Here is a 12,657-nt window from a genome sequence, read left to right on the forward strand (position 1 = left end):
TCATTCAGCATATCCTTAGTCCTTTTGACTTTCTACTGAAATAATATTCGCTATAGACAAAATATCAAGGAAATACATTTATATTTTCTAAAATATCAAAATTAGGTTTTTATGCTTTTCACTCAATAAGTGATCAATTAGATAGATTTTGAGGCGTAGCGAAGGGGGGGGGGGGGGTAAAAACACCCCTCAGAGCCCTTGATTTTAACATTCTTGCCATCCCTAGTGCAATAACTTTTACATATGAAAAGGCTCGTTTTGAACAGAAAACCCCCTCCAGAAGATAATTCTGGCTGTGCTAGTGACTCTTTTTATAAAAAAAAAAAAAAAAAAAAAATGAGCATTTAGTCTAACTTTCAATTTTCAAACCAAAAGATTCACGACACAGATTCTTAATTGAACTTCTCTTTCAAATTTATTGATTTTAGAATGTTTTCCATGTTTTGTTGAAACGGTATTACAAATAATTTTCAGTTAAAATGTAAATAAAGAAATAAATGAAACGTGGCAAATCGCAAATTGATAAGTTGTTTCTTATTCAGCATGATATTCATTTTCGAAAAGTTAGCAAAATAAGATATGCTTTTCAAGTGTTTAATTATTTTTATAAAACCATAACAAAAGAAATATTTTGGAGAATGATGTTTCTTGCGCTCTGCTCCCTAAATATCTACACTGCTTAAACTAAATAGGTGTTTTGTACTCAGTAAAATATGCTGTTATTAATTATAGGAAGCCTTACTATTGGGTTATTAAACAGAAAAAGGCTATCAAAAATTTTTCTTTCCTTCAAGTATTTTACTTCTGCTTAAATTTCTCCCCTCTTTTTCGAAACTTCGCCACACATTCCTTCATTGGGAACAAAACTATGCCAAACGCCTCTGATTGACAGACCCCCAAAAGGGGTGTAGTGCGTTTCATTCATTTTCTCCCTGCGTAGGCGTGTGTGAAAGGATTATCAACTGCGGGAAGTTACTGGAGGGGGAAGGGAAGGACTGGTACAGACGTTGTACCACAGCCGTAGGAAGAGAGCACTTTTTGTTGGTACAGCATATGTACCGCCGTTGGCTAAAGGTTAAGAAGCCTGTTCATGGAACTATTCTAGCCTTTTTCTTGTACAATTACACATAGTTGTACAATGTACAAATATGTGGAATTGCTTACTACAATGTTAGTATTACTCTGATAAAAAATTTTATAAACAATAAGTTTCAGTCATTACTTGTATATAACCAATCTATATGCATTTTTAAAATGCTTAAAAAATAAACAAGTTGGGGAATGTGGAGCAAAGTGAAAGAATTTTTAGTTAAGATGACTGAGCTTTTTTTCAAAATGCACAAATTGGAAATATGTTTTGAAATTAACAGTACATCAAGAAAGAGCATTGTATTTTAAGATAAAAATAGCACTGAAACATGTTTTTTATTTTTAGCAGTAAATTTGCGCCTTCCAAAAAAAAAAGTGGAAAGTTTTTACTTTTTTTATGTGTCAAAGTGAAAAATTAAAAATATTTTTCTTATGAAATCTTTTCTACTTGATAATAATATCTTTGGTCATACGGATCTGTAAATAAAAGATTGAATAAATGATAAGATAATGAAACAATAAACAAATAATTAAATTAATTAATGTATGAAGAAAAACTAATGAGTGAGTAAGAGTGAATGAATAAGAAATTAACAAATAACTGAATAAATAAATAAGTAAATTACTAAATAAAGGAATGTAAATGAATTAAAAAATGAAAACGATAGTAATTTAGTGACTAATTGGGAGAGTAAAAGAAATAAACTACTTCATTTTGCCCTATTCACTTAGCTCGACATGTACTTGACTAATTGTATAAAATATTTAAAATACAAATGAGGCAATGAGAAGCAAAGGGATATACAGTGGCTCCCAAAAGTGTTCGTACACCTTGAAATTTTGTAGTAAAACCAAAATAATGCAAAACTGAATTTGAATATGAAGTCCAATTTTTTTTCACACCATTCTTATGCCATTCTGAATAAAACCCAGTAGTTTTTTTCAAAATATTGCCAGATTTTATTTTTGAAATTTGTCAAAAAATGAAGAGACGGAGAAATAATACGCCACAAAAGTCATCGTACACTCAAATTTTTTCGAATAAATTCATGATTAAAACTATCATATGTCATTTTTTTGTTATTTTTGCATTGTTTTGACCCTTAAAATGTCATTTGGCTTTAATGTTTTGTTTATTTATTCATTAATATTGTGCTTATTACTTTAAAATGACTGGTATTTGAAAAACACCATAAACACCATTCGAAATTTGAATTGTTTCCTCACAGTAGCGGTAAATTGGTTTGAAATGTCTCTAAATTAGGTAATTTATACCATTCTATAGTGAAGTGCTTGATAAAATGCTTTAAAAACAAGAATCGGATCGAAAACACGGTAAGAAAAGGTCAACTGGCAAAGTTAACAATGCGTGATCGGAGGTTTGCAGTTAAAAAAAATTATGAAAAATACACATTTGAGTGCTGAAACAATTTCTGCAGAATTGAATGAAACATTTTACGTTTAATTTTCACATAAAATTGTTCGCCAAGTTCTCTGATTAGCTGGATTAAATGGGACCTCTTCCTGCAGAAATTTTCTTGTTTGTGGGAATAACAGTAAGCTTACACTTTCCGTCGCAAAATCAAGGATAAATAAGCTCAAAACGTTTTGGAACAACGTCTTACTTATAGATGAAAATAAATTTAACATTTTGGGTTAAATTGTTGTATAATTGTAAATAGAAGAAAAAATGAGGAATTTAATCTGAAGAACTTAGTTGGATCAGTTAATCAGGACGGTGAAGGTGTTTTAGTGTAAGGGTGCATTACAGCATCAGGACTTGGAAATTTGGAATTTTTTGATTAAATAATGACTCATGCTGTTCATTTAAATATTTTAAAAAGCATTTTTAAACTATTAGCCCCGAATTTGGTAATCGGAAACAACTTTGTTTTTTATCGAGAGAACGATAAGAAGCACACGTTTGCGATTGGGGCCTCAAAAATTGTCCTTAAGCTTAGAAATACCCCCTGAATCTCCAGATTTGAACTTAATGTAACATATTTAGAGATATCTGGGGGGCTAGATTACGAAAATACAGCTTTGAAACGAAAATAGACCTAGAAACAGTAAGACTTGAACTGTGGTTGAACACTTACTCAGAAATTACGCAAAAAAAGAAAGAAAAAACAATGAAATCTATTCCCAGATGTTTAAAAGCTCTTGTTGATACTGCATGATGTTCTAATAAATAACAACTTTGTAAAAATTTAGATTATTTACAAATTTTTTGACATTTTTTCAAAGTGTACGAAGACTTTTGTGAGATATAATTTCCGTCAATTTTTGGTTTTTGATTTTTCAAAAATTAGGTTTTAATGTTTTATTAAAAATTTTCATGTAGTTTTGTTAAATATGGATCATAGATCTTATAATAAAATACATATTCCGAAATATTAATTCTAACCAATGGATAATGGCCTATTTCATTGAAAATCGTAGGTGTACGAACACTTTTGGGAGCCACTGTAAGTGCATTTTTAAGTTTCGAGTAAAACTTGTTTAAAGTTCAGATCTTAGGTAGGCAAGGCATTCATTGAAAACTTTTTATAAATCATTCTGTGTATTAGCACCTACCGATATCTACTGGTACCATATCTTGCCCCAAAAACAGGGGAGAGATTCACTTACTATTTATAGTGGTTATCACGAAATTTTTAATTTTGGTACTTACATCCCTTTGCTTTTCACCACCTCAAAAAAGCTTAATATTAACTAAATTAATACTGCACCAAGTGTTAGAAGGTCTGAATTAATACAGGGTTCGTACACTCCTTCAAAACTCCTCCAATACTCCTTCATTCAGGAAATTTTTTTAGAGGTCTCTTCAAACTTCTTCATTTTGTTTTCAACTCCTATTTTAGTTCAAGACTACATAATGTTCTCAGGGGTCTGGCCAGAGGATATTTGGGTCCGTTAACGGACCCTTCACAAAAATCCGATCAACCAAAACGGACCTTTCACAAAATCCCGATCAAACAAAACGGACCTTTCACAAAATCCCGATCAAACAAAACGGACCCTTCACAAAATTCTGATAAACAAGATCGGATCTTTCACAAATTGTTTATTGAAAGAACAAATCTAAAAGCAAAATAACGCATATTTCTGGATATAAACCGATAATTTTTGGATTTTTTTAAAAGTCAAATTAGAGGGATCAGCTTATACAAAATCGGCTAATTTTGAAAAAAAAAAAAAAATCGGCACTCTTGCGATGTTCCTGCTTCCTGCAAGCGATAAAAAATTGCTACTGCCAAATAAATATAATGGTTGTTTGTTTTATCACACCTAATTAGCAGCGGTGTTGCTGTAAACTTTTCTGAAAAGGCATTGGTAAGCACTTTTCTCCACTCATGATTTAATAAACAATAATAATATATATTTTCGAAATGAACTTAGAACTACAAAGTGATAGTAAGGGTGGGGGAAAAATATGATCGCTTCAGATAGGGTTACCAACTTTAAAATTATCACCACTTAGCATCTGGCATTGAACCTTTATAATGACTTGATTAGAAAATATTCTCATTTTACCAGATGGTCATCGTTTTTACGGAGCGGTGTGGTGCGGTGCGATGTTTAATTGTTATTTTGGGAGAAAATTATATGGGTTTTGATTTTTCGATACTAACAAGGATGATTACTTTAAATTAACTCTTTTAATTAGCGTTTTTTTTTTCTTTAGATGTCTACATTTTGAAAAATGCAATCTTTTAACATCCGATATGAGAATCATATTTTGTTCTTTTTTCAAGCTAATTTCGCTTTATTAGGATGCAAATAAATGAAAAGTCTCTTTATTTCTGTTAGAACTCTCATTTCAAGTTTTTAAAGCAAAATTCCATTTTCTGTTATGGGTCAAAAATTAAAATGCTGAATAGATGGTTTATTTTATTTATTTTATTTTATGTTATTTTTTTTTTGCGTCAACTGTGTCCACAGATATTAATGAAATGTTTATCATAGGACTCTAAAATGAAATTTTAAAATAATTTTATCAAAACTATTTCTTTTACAAGCCGTTTTTATACTTTTGATGTCTTCACTTTGAGAATTGCGATCTCTTTGCATCCGCTATGGGAATATGATTTTTCGAATTTTTGATGATATTTACACTTTGTTAAGAGGTAAACAATTAAAACACCTTTTTATTTTTGTTAAAATCACGGAATTTATAAGTTTCAAACGAAATTCTGTGCTTTTTAAGAGTGTCTTGGGTCAAAAAGTTAAATGCTGAACCCCCTATTCTAAATTTTATTTTATTTATTTTTTTGTTACAATTATTTTAAATATTGTACAGAAATATTTCTAGTATAATATATTTCTGTACAGTATTTAAAGTAATTGTAACAAAAAAATGGTAGATAAATATTGATACTTGAGAGAGCAATGCCCCCCTCCACACACACCAAATATCAGAAAAACACTCCAGAATGATTTTCTCGAAATAGAAGAGGAAAACACTCAACTTTAAGTTTAATTGATGCAGTTTGTGCCATCTCTAAGTTCCAAAATTTTGTTTTAACAAAAAAATTTTTTTTTGCGAAAATTTTTGATTTTTCACAAAATTAATTCATTTTTCACAAAATTATTTGATTTTTCACAAAAAACGGACCCTGTGAAAAATCCTGGACAGACCCCTGGTTCTTCTATGACAGTTACTTAAAATACTTCGATCAACAACTTAACATCCACACAAGGGCAATGGTATAAGGACGATTTTGATGTAGTCGTTTTGGAAATTTATCTTTTTTCATAAAGATGTGATTTACAAATTGAGCATAGAAGTCATTAAAGTTGAAGGTGAAAATTATTAAATGACTAAGACATTTCAACATTTGATATGTTAAGTAAAACATGCTTAAATAGTGCAAGGTATTTTTTTCAAGTATTATGATTGTTGCTTTTCCCTCCACCACACTCTCAGCAGCAAAAGTTAGGTTGTCTATTTATTATTTAAATACTTAAAAATACATAAGTAGATATACTATATTAAGTGATTGTGTTTAAAAAAAACAATTGTTTAGTAAATCACAGTAAGGATATTGTAAAAAGGGTTATATGCTTATAAAAACATGACATGTGACTAGAGCAGGAGTTAGGTGAAGTGTGACACTTTGTGAAAAAGGAAAAGAGGGTCAAACATGATGAAAAAAAATGCGACATCATTTAAGGACAGCCCAAGTACTCCTTCAAAATCTCATTTTACTCCTTCAAAACTCCTCCAAAACTCCTCCGTCTGAAATTGAGTACGAACCTTGTATGTAAAATATAAATAACAAGAACTTTATCATTTTATAGTAACAAAAATAATTTTTGACTTACAACAAAATATGAGTATCATTCAAAAAAAAAAAAAAAAAAAGTCTATATTATCATATGCTTTAATCTTTGGCAGTATTTTTTTCCTGACTGGAATAGACTACATGTGATACTACATAGTTGAAACATTACCAGGTAGATAGCCCTAAAATCAGAGTGAATATTTCACTTTGTCCCACATTTCCCCACATTTGAATCAGAAGACTTATTTATTACTGCATGGTTCTTTATAAATACTTGTTTTATGAAACTATAAATTTACTTATTAGTTTTTTTTTTTTGGCACTCTGAAGGAAGTGGCTCTACTTTAAGGCTATTAACCAAAATATGGTCAATTTATATTGATGGTTAAATACACTGTTGACACCAAAAGGGAGCATTTTTTGAAGTAAATTTATTGAAACTTAGTATTGACTCATTCAACATTATTGTCACTTTCATTAACACTCTGTCCTATTTATTAATTATTTATTAGACATGAAAACATCAATATTCTGCATTCATGATATATTTTAATTTGCTTAAATTTATCAAAGACAAATAAGAATAGTTTACTTGTCGCAGGGTGCAGTGATATTTTTCAATCACAAATAAGTGCTACATTGAGGCACTGAGGTTTTACTGATGCCCGCTTCCAAAAGTTGGCAAGTGTGAAGTTAAATAGTTCTATTCTGTTTGCATAACAAGATCATGAATATTTTTATGAAATTATGAAAAGGTCTTGAAAAGTCATCGAAATTTTTCATCCTAATACCCTGGCTGTAAAAAAAAAAAAAAAAAAAATGCACAAAATAAGAAGAACACCAAAAAATTTTTTAAAATGCCGAAAAAATGAATTGTTATCAACTTTTGAACCTTGATGATGATAAGTATTTACTGATAGTTTGAGAAATGTTTTCAATAAATCTTGTGGCAATATGATTTCGGCATTATGGTTCCAGTATTGAAAAGGTGTAGTTTTAACAAATTTTGGGAAATTTCAGTACTTCCACATTTTTTATTGTTGATGTTTGTTTACATGTTTGGAAATTTGACCTCATTCTTGAGCATTGTAAAAGCACTTATTTTCGTGAGCCTAACATTATTGCGAAAATTTGAGTTCTGCAAAGTATTTTTTTCTTCAAGTTCCCGTTCTATCCAGATAAAATTGGCAAAATTCTCATCTTGAAAAATAAATGCTTTTACAGTATTTGATTAAGTAACAGGTTTTGTTAGCTGGTATACATTTATTGCAAGCTTTAAGATATTTTCCTTGAAATTATATTTTTTAAATATGTACATTCGTGTTAAATTTCAAGAGACTGATCTAGCTATTCTTAAGGTATGTTTTAAGTTTTTCCAAAATAGTTGATATAATTTTATTCTTTCATTCCTTCTCATTCTAGAATTTGCAATATCAATGAAAGAACTATTGAAGAATGAAGTTCATAATCTTGGTCTAGCTTTTCAAAAGGTTGGTTCCCAACTCCCAAGTTTATGAAATTGTATATTTTAAAATTGAGTTATCAACACTTTTGTTTTTATGTGAGTTATACATATTTGTTTCATGTTCTTATAATAATGAATTGTCATCATGACAACTTTTTTGTTTGATAACATAATAACATTTAGTGTGATTTGTAATAAGATCTTTTGCATTTTTAAAGATTTCTTAAAACTCTTTTTTTCCAATTTAGTTTCAGGAAATAGGTCAAATTCCTATTCTTTCCTCACCTTCAGATATGTCAAATACCTTGCCAGACGAAAAAGTTATGATAACATTGGTGTCTTATGTGAATTTACGCTTGATGGAATTGAGCGTCGAAATACGTGCTGCTAGAAAAATACTGCATGCTTGGCGAAGATGGCATTTTAGGAAAGATCAAGACAAACTTAAAGTAAAGATAATCAGTTTAAAATCATTTTTATCTTGATTAAATGATATTGTTTTTTTTATGCATATGTGTGGTAAATGTTGTTAAATTTCAGTCAGTTAAACTGAAGTGTTATTGCAATATATTTTCCTCTGCATGTTATACATATTCAATGCAAATTACCCTTATAAGAGTATTCATAAAATTTCTCAATCCTTCATACAAAAAAAAAGGCCCCTAAAACTAAAACAGGGTGGCGACAGATCAGGGAGATCAGGGAAAAGTCAGGGATCTTTATTAATCAGGGAAAAGTCAGGGAAATATCAGGGAACTTTGAAAAAATTACAAAAAATCAGGGAAAATTGATTTTATGCAGAATTTTTTTTTTTTTTTTTTTTTTGCTTTACAAAATTAAGTACTCTTAATTCCTTAAGTATTTTCCGCCTATTATCTGTTCAAAAAAAAAAAAAAAAAAAAGTAAAATTAATGAGGTGTGATTATACACTGCCGCATATTTGTGCATCTTTTTTCCTCAATGTCAAAGTATTGAATCTTACTTATTAACCACAGGATGAACTTCCTAAGATTGCTTCTGTGTTTGTTAGGTTGTTTATTTTACCTAGCTTAAAATTTCCTTTTATGCTTTCAACGCCATGTAAAATAAACAACTATACAGGCAAAGAGGAAGCCTTCATTAAAGCCTTAGCTCCTTTGCCTTTATTCCGTTGTCTAGAAGTAATTAGCGTACTGTAATCACGATTTCAAGAAGAAATCTTTGGTTTTTGAATTAATACTATAAAAGCGTAAAAGTTATTACTTCTTCGCGTTTTTAATTTAATTACCAAAATTGAACTTCAATAAAAAAAAACTTTGTTTTTTGCCCTTATACTATTTGTTGTCACCGCAGATTATAAAGGTTTTCTTTTCTTCAGACTTAAGTGATTCTTTAATTTTATAACCAAGTTGTATTCTTCTTTTATATATTTCGAAATTAACTAATTGTTTTTGATTTTTTTTCTTGCATTTCAAAGTTGTTTGTTACAAAAGCAATCTAAGATTTTTTTCGTTACATACTGAAATCATTTGAAATAGAATTCCCTTGTGTACTTAAGTAAATATCTTTATTTTTTATTGTTAAAATGCTGTATTCATTCATTAAAAACCTAGGTTCTTGATTAGAGAAAAGCTCCCTATGAATGGATGTCAAATGGTTTCATCCCAGTTTTGCATAAATACATCAATTAGTTATTAAATACTACGTTACTTCTATTCTTTCACTATTACTTGTTGCAACAACTATTATGCTGTTTGAAACCTTAGTTCAAAATAATTTCAATTACTTTTTAGTTCTATCATAAATACACGTATTTTTTTAAGAGTAATTTTAAAAGTTTCTTAAAATTCTTATGCTAAGTGGTTTCTGGAAGTAAAGTTTTTTTTAAAAAAATTTCTCGAATCTTTCCATTGTAGAAAAATTTAATATACTGTTTTGTAGGGGCTTTTTTCCCAAAAAAATTGACTTGATATGTTTTTTTAACCATTTTAATAAAAAAGTAGCATCTTTTTAAAATATATCTCGAGTTCAACAATTTTACACAACTTAAAACGTTTAAGATACTGCATTTTATACAAACATACAATGGATTTCAAGTAGAGAAAAGAAAGAAAACCATTATTATTGGTAACGGAAATCAGGGAAATTTGGTGAACTTAATCAGGGAAATCAGGGAAAAGTCAGGGAACTTTTTTTCACATTTCCCATCGCCACCCTGTAAAAAGACTTTTCTTGATGGCACAAATTGAACTATTGGATGAGATTGGTGAACGATACGGTTGAGAATGATGGACCCGATTTCAAAAGTTGATACTTTCGAAACCACTGCATGTATTACAATACATGGTACATGAATTTAAAGAGAAATGTATCAAGTTTTTCCCAATAAAAGTCAATTACCCAAATGTGCAATCTGTGAGCACATTGCAAAATGTTCACTTACTAATGCTCAATGTTGGAGCCGTTTGTTACATGGCAACATCTAGCTATAACACAGTTCCTTCTGCACCTTTTGAAGTATCACACTGTCAGGGGTTCTTAATGCTGCACAAATGCATTCTTGAAACTTGTGCAGTGACTAACGTAAACACCGAATAACAAGCAATGAATGTATATGAAACACATTTTGCAATTAATCTTTTGCTCTTATATTACTTTTACACTTTTTAGGAACCTTTTTTAGGTTGCATTATGGTTTTTTCTTTACTTTTTTCTATGTTAGTGTAAGAAATTGGATGGAATCATTCAGTTCAATAAACTCAATTTGAATGTGTGAAAATAGAAAAAAAACTGCTTTTACTAACTGAATAACATTATTTTTGGGCTAATTAAATCCTAAATATTTCTCTTTTAATAAGATAACTTTATGCAAGTTGATAGTTTTACCAAATTCTAGTATTCTGCCGATATACTAGTTATCGTAATTAGAAACTCCGTAGTACTTTTCAACAGTATATTACTTTTTAACTTTTACTGATTCATTGATCGAATAGTGTTGTGCATCCTGAATTAAAATGTAATATTGAAAACAAATATTCGAACATTTTTGCAGAATGCATTTTAATTCTAGATATCACTGCAAACGTTTGATTTTCTAAATGATCATTCTTGCATTTTCTGAAATATATGGCAGCAGCGCTTATTGTCACTGTATATATAACATCTTCAAATGTTTTCCAACGAGCTGCCATTACTTTATTTTAGTAATAGGTGGAGATGTATTTTCTAAAAAATAGTCTTTCTTCTTTGTTAAGACTATCTTTTCATTTTCTTAATTATTTAGCTTGGATTCTTCTGTTGAATGCACATTCAGCAGAGTATTCATTTTGCTTTACTCACCTTTTTTTTATTTTAAATCTTTAAATTGGAAGTATCTTTTTTAAAGACCTTTAAAAAGTATTTTTCTAAGTAGACAGAAGGTCTACAATGTAATATTACTGGTATTTTTTCACCCTTTTATATTTTTGCTAAAGATAGAATGCCTAATCATTCAAAATTGCTCATGAAAATGTACATTAAATTAAATAAGTTTTAAGTATTAGCAATCATTTTTAAAATGTTATGTTAGTCACATGCAAACTGTTACATTAGTCACAACTCAAATGCTAGTTTAGTCACACTAATTAGTTTATATCTACTGATACTAAAATAAATATTTTGTACTTTTTCAGTAGATATGACATAGATGTAAGAAAATAAAAAGTAGTGTTTGGTTCAATCATCTGGTTTAGTTTTTAAGCAAAGTAATTCATTTTCGTGATTAACGTAACATAAATATTTTCAGTGAAATAACCAAACTAATTAAAATACTTATTCTATAATTTATACTAAAAGAACAGTCAATTTTATTGGGCCAAAATCTAATCTTTTAGAATAAACATAGTTCTTTTAAAAATTTGCAAAAAGTTTTACATTACACAAGAAAACTTAGACGCATGTTTTTTTCGTATGCTAACATTTTCTACAACCTCAAGCGTTTAGATCCAGAAGAAAAACACCGAATGAAATTTTCTGCAAACTGTTACTAGATTTATATACTAGAGAGTGCTGAATGAAATGATGGATCACAATTAGGGCTTTGTGGAAACAAAATTTCTGAGGTTGAGGTTGACATTTCTATGGAATGACCATCTAGTGCAATCGGAAAACCGGGATTTGAAACTGAAGCAGGCTATTAAGTGAAAATAAAGTAAGTTCGTTCGCAAAATGTATATTACTACTGCACGTAGAACTTTGTTTCAAGCCTGTTATTATTAGAACTCATGAAATCAAAGTAGCAAAGAACACATTAATTTGAGGAAATCAATGATCCAAGTGAGATTATCATATAAGACCAGCTATGTTGATGGGAGGGCTGCCACTGTTTGTGATTAATAAATTTCTAATGTTAGGTTGTAATTAACACAGTGAATCAGATTACTTTCAAAACCTTCTTCGACGCTTTGACTTTGCTGGGCGCTAATGCTGAAAATTCAGATTAACTAATATGTGGATGAAAACTACACCTACAACCTGAAAAAGGCGACAATGTTGAAAATATTCACATTTGACCACAAAATTGAGTGAATTATAGTTATACGTGAAATACACCGCCAGCTCAGTCATTTCCAGCCGAGGACTGCAGTTTCGTGCTTATTAGCACTCATAGGAAAGTGACTGAGCTGGAGATGGAAAACCTCTTAAGGAAGCCAAGAGTGCGAAACAAACTGGTAGCTAATATAAAATTAGCAGACCAGACGAGTGACCGAAGCAATGGTTCGGTTCAACTCAGAAGATTGAACGCGAGGCAAGGTATATTCAGTAAATTGCCACCCATTAGCCAGGGCTAAAGCAGAA

At 29.9% G+C, this 12,657-nt stretch overlaps 1 protein-coding gene across 1 annotated transcript in view; it reads left to right on the forward strand.

Annotated features, from left to right (window-relative positions):
* LOC129224287 (abnormal spindle-like microcephaly-associated protein homolog) overlaps positions 1–12,657 on the forward strand; it is an 88,143-nt gene that overhangs the window by 40,369 nt on the left and 35,117 nt on the right. The window contains exons 14-15 of the mRNA XM_054858717.1: positions 7,800–7,867; positions 8,091–8,291. Coding sequence (XP_054714692.1) covers positions 7,800–7,867; positions 8,091–8,291 — 269 coding nt within the window. The remainder of the gene's footprint in view (positions 1–7,799; positions 7,868–8,090; positions 8,292–12,657) is intronic.

This window comes from Uloborus diversus, chromosome 6, assembly GCF_026930045.1.
Source record: "Uloborus diversus isolate 005 chromosome 6, Udiv.v.3.1, whole genome shotgun sequence".
NCBI classification, from domain to species: Eukaryota; Metazoa; Arthropoda; class Arachnida; order Araneae; family Uloboridae; genus Uloborus; species Uloborus diversus.